At 34.0% G+C, this 5272-nt stretch overlaps 1 protein-coding gene across 1 annotated transcript; it reads left to right on the top strand.

Moving 5' to 3' along the window:
• The first annotated feature begins 477 nt into the window (after positions 1 to 477).
• On the top strand, positions 478 to 1749 carry LOC114171171. The gene has a single exon (XM_028056378.1). It carries the CDS (start codon positions 478 to 480, stop codon positions 1747 to 1749), a length of 1272 nt encoding a protein of 423 aa, XP_027912179.1.
• Positions 1750 to 5272: the final 3523 nt, after the last annotated feature.

Here is a 5272-nt window from a genome sequence, read left to right as displayed (position 1 = left end):
AGCATGTCCAAATTCATCAATCAAAACCAAATCTGCAAGTATTTACAAAAACAAAACAGAATCTTAGAATCATCTTAGTAAAACAGAACAAACAACATATGACTAGCTAAAATAGTAATTGCAGAATTATTTACACAACTATATTGTTATAGAACAAAATGATCAAAGTAGTGTGTGTGAAAAACATGTAAAAGTTAACCTTCCAAGAAGTTTTAATGATCATGCGACTTGTTGCAGTTCAAATTTCAACAATCAATATCCATTTTAATTTATTTTTTGACAAGTTATTTCATCTTTTGTTAATATTTTCTAAAAAGCAATCCATCCTTAGGTTCTTAGAGGTTTATGTTATACTATAACGATGCTAAGTATTGATGATTAGCATAAAGATAGTTAACATAAAGATATTCAAATGTGTAGGGAATGATTTGAACATTGTGATCTAATATATACGTAACTTCTTTAAATACACAGATCATGACTTCATTTCCTTCAAGTCGTGATTGGATGTATGATAGGGTGTATAAAGGTAGAAGAGGTTTCAAACCTACTTTCGTAGCTGGGGTTGAAGAGTTTATCGAAATAGCCTGTCAACAAGAAAGTTATGTTAATGAAAGACAACCTAAATGCCCATGCATTAAATGTGAGTGTACAAGGATTTTTGATGTTCAAACAATCAAGCTCCATCTCTACAAGCATGGCTTTATGCCTGACTACTTTATTTGGATTGATCACGGGGAAGCCATAAAGAATATTTCCCATCATGTTGACGATGTTTCAGGAAGTGGTATACATGTGACTGAAGGACAAACATTTAACTCGATGCATGAGATGTTGTGTGATGCTCTTGGACAACATGGGTCATTTGAAATACCAGAAACAAACTTCGAAGAGCCTCCGAATGAAGCAACTCAACGATTTTATAATTTGTTAGTCGAGTCAAATGAACCATTATTTGAAGGATCATCAGAGTCTAAATTATCAATCTGTGTTAGACTTTTAGCATGCAAGTCGAATTGGAATGTCCCTTACGAATGTCTAGATTTTATAGCAAAAATGCTTCAAGATGGAGCACTTATACGTTGCAAATTTTGTGATATGCCAAGGTATCATGATCGGAGCACAAGAGCAAACACAAAAAAACTTGTTCTAGTGAAAACAATGTTCTATTTACCTATAATTCCAAGGTTGCAGAGACTATTTGCATCAATGGAAACTGCTAGTCACATGTCTTGGCATCGTGAAATTAGAAGTAGCTCAGGCGTGTTACGTCATCCCTCAGCTGGTGAAGCTTGGAAGCATTTTGATCGGGTACATCCAGACTTTGCAGTTGATCCACGCAATGTATGCTTGGGTTTATGCTATGATGGATTTAACCCATTCATTCAATCAACAATCCCTTATTCTTGTTGGCCAGTAATTGTCACCCCATACAATCTTCCTCCTAAAATGTGCATGACAAAGCCATTTATGTTCTTAAGTTGTCTAATACCTGGACCACGCAATCCAAAGGCAGGAATTGATGTGTATCTCGAACCTTTGGTGGATGATCTAAAGAAGTTGTGGGATGGTGCAGAAACATATGATATTTCAAGAAAGAAGAACTTTATCATGAGAGCTTGTTTAATGTGGACTATAAATGATTTCCCTGCATATGGGATGTTGTCTGGCTGGGGTACTCAAGGTAAATTGGCATGTCCACATTGTATGGAGCATTCAAAAGCCTTTACATTAGAAAATGGGGGGTAATTGTTGGTTTGACTCACATCGTAGGTTTTTACCTAGTGATCATGCCTTTAGAAAGAATAAAAAAGCCTTCTTAAAAGGGAAAGTTGAAACCGATGGCCCACCAACTACAATGACACCTGTCTTGGTTTGGGGAAGAGTAAGGGATTTACCAATGGCCACAGAAAATCCTCGTTTGTCGAAATTATGAGGATATGGCGAGGTTCATAATTGGAGGAAAAAAAGTATATTTTGGAATCTTCCTTATTGGAAAGATAATCTCTTACAACACAACCTAGATGTCATGCACATAGAAAAAAATTTCTTTGACAATATATTGAACACGGTCATGAATGTTAGTGGTAAAACAAAACATAATGAGAAAGCAAGGATGGATCTTGCTTTGTATTGTAGTCGCCCTGACTTAGAGATGAAACTGCTAGCTAATGGAAAAATGTTTAAGCCTAAAGCCAATTACTCTTTAACTATAGAGGAAGCAAAATTAGTTTGTCATTGGATAAAAGAACTCAGGATGCCTGATGGTTATTCATCAAACTTGGCAAGATGTGCTGATGGTTAAAAGGGAAGGATACATGGGATGAAAAGTCATGATTGTCATGTATTCATGGAATGCTTACTTCCTATTGCATTTAGTACATTGCCAAGACATGTTTTAAATCCCCTAATCGAAATAAGTCATTTCTTTAAAATGGTTACAATGGAAGAAAACATTCCACTAATTCTTTGCAAGTTGGAGAGAGTATTTCCCGCTGCATTCTTTGATTCAATGGAACATCTCCTAGTTCATCTTGCATATGAAGCTAGACTTGTTGGCCCAGTGCAATATAGGTGGATGTATCCCTTTGAAAGGTAATATATGATCAATGTATTTCATATAAAATGCATTTATTTAACGATTAAAAAACATGACCAAGAAACAATTTTTTTTTTATAGATTTATGGGAGATTCTAAGCGATCAATCAAAAATAGGGCAAGGGTTGAAGGATCTATATATGCATCTTACATACACTGAGAAACAACTTATTTTTGTTCCCAGTATTTCAAAGGTTATATGTTGTCATTGCGAAGTAGTAGAAATGAAATGGGAGTTGAAACCAACCAACCATCATTTTCCATCTTCAACCAACCAAGTCGTCCTTCTGGCAAGCCATCAATTCATTAGTTAACACAAAGAGAATAGGATTCGGTCCACGTTCATGTGTTGATCAATTGCCAAGAAGTGAAACCATACCTCGAGTAAATATTTTCCAACTACCAATTTCATTGTTATAATTGAGTTAATTCTTTTATTAAATTAACCTTCTTAATGACTTATTTGAATAGGTCATTCCTTCAATCTTAGGAAATACCTGACTCAACTACTTCTAGTCGTGTACATGCTGATTTTCCTAGATGGTTCAAGAATCAAGTATGTACTTGATAATTAAATTACACTTTCAATGTTTAATAAATAAAATATGACATTGAGTTTGTGTTGTACTGTAGGTTTACAATGAGCCTTTAAATGTGAAAAACCAACACTTGAGAGATTTATCACTAGGTCCTCTTATCGAGGTTAAGCAATGGCACACGTTATATGTCAATGGGTATAAGTTCCACACTGATGCATGGAGTCAAGGTAAAAAGACAATAAATAGTGGGGTTTATGTAAAAGGGCTTACAGACGGAGGTGAAGATGATTTCTATGGGATCATTAAACACATTTACGAGATAGAGTACAATACTTCAAGCACTCCCAAGAAAGTATTTGTATTTTATTGTGACTGGTTTGATCCATCACGAAGAGGTACAAGAGTGGACTTTAAATACCATGTTGTCGATATTCGGATGGATAAAAGATATGTGTCGTATGATCCATTTATAATTGCTCACAATGCAAGGCAAGTATACTATGTCTCATATCCACCATCTCGAATAGATAAACGTGGCTGGTGTGCTGTAATCAAGACAAAACCTAGAGGTTGCATAGAAGCTACTGATGTAGATGATGATATGCCTTACCAAGAAGACCAAGTTTCACACGTCAATGAAATCATAGAAGTTGAACCTATTTTAGGCTTCCAAGATTCAGAAAATGGTGTTGAAGTAGAAGATGAAGCCATATAAGAAGACACGGAAGAAGAGGAAATTCAAGACTTTGATTTGGAAGAAGAAGATAATGAAGGGGAATTTGATGATCAAGAGTCAGAAGAAGACAGTGAAGAAATGGAATTGAATGATGATAGTTCTGAATAGGCGTACAATAATTAGATCAATGATTTGTACCACTTTCTATTTGGAAATTTTTTTGTTAGATTTGCCTTTTGTGTGTTAAACTTATGGCTTTTATTAAGTACTTTTAGATGAGGGTTGCAAAATGATACATTGTACTTGTTTTTTTCTAAGAAGATTGATACAAGACTTCTCTCATTTCTTTTCAGTACAGATTCATCTTTCACTACCAATGGTTAAAAAAACTTAATGACTTCAAGTTGATAGGTCCCCAGTCTTTCATGCCAAAACATCCCTACTCAATTTTGATAATAGAATCATGAACTTCAACTAAATTGGACTTCAAAATTTAAAGCATTTCTAATCTTTTATATCTTTGTCATCTCTATTTCATGTTGATCAATGATAAAACAATAATTTTCGGTAAAAGGGGACTTTGATATTATGGGGTGCCTACATCATACAATTAATTCTCTAACTTTGTGATTTTGTGCAATATGTGTCTCTACTGGTTTGCATCCTAATTTAACAGTTTCATCCAATAATTCTAGCAAATTTTTAAGACTTCCATTCCTGCTACCTAATCATTTCAAGTTACAATATATTCACCTAATTAGATATGCTAATTATGCTGACAAACTTTTTCCCATTCGAACTTCAACTTTTGTACCCTTTTCTCATTCCACCATTCATTTTGGATTAGAGGGTTGAACTGAGAACAATAAAAAAACTATAAGAACAGTAATGGAAAACAGAAAAACTCATAAATATAACGACAAATGGTAGGTTAGTTGCAGGAAATCATATGGTGGAGTTCTGATATTCTCTGACCATCAGCAAAAGCAGAAAAAGAAGCAATGATTTGTGCTAAGATTCCACTAGTTTCACTATCTACACTGAAATTTTCTCTCAGTGAAAGATTCCAGTAGGTTAACAACAAAATTAAAAATGGTAAATAGTGATGATGATATGCACCCTTTTATAGCCATGCATGTGTTGATTTTAATTATCATCACATATATTCGTGATTGAATTTTCAGTAAATATACTTAGCCAGGGCCAAATCTGACACCATCATACATACCTACACTACATAGACATATAGATATAGTGTATTTTTGTATCTAATTATGGAAAATGTTTCATTCATGTGTCTGAAATTATGTGAAGAAGTTTTCTTTTTTTAATTATATTAGTTTCTATCTGATAAATATTCCATTCTTATGCAATATATAGAAAGCATTGGAATCACATAAAACTATTTATATCTATATGTTTTGCTTAATTCAAGAAAGAGGATCGACACTCAGTAGT

This window comes from Vigna unguiculata, unplaced genomic scaffold (genome assembly GCF_004118075.2).
Source record: "Vigna unguiculata cultivar IT97K-499-35 unplaced genomic scaffold, ASM411807v1 contig_122, whole genome shotgun sequence".
Taxonomy (NCBI): Eukaryota; Viridiplantae; Streptophyta; class Magnoliopsida; order Fabales; family Fabaceae; genus Vigna; species Vigna unguiculata.
This window is presented reverse-complemented; position numbering and strand designations above follow the sequence as displayed.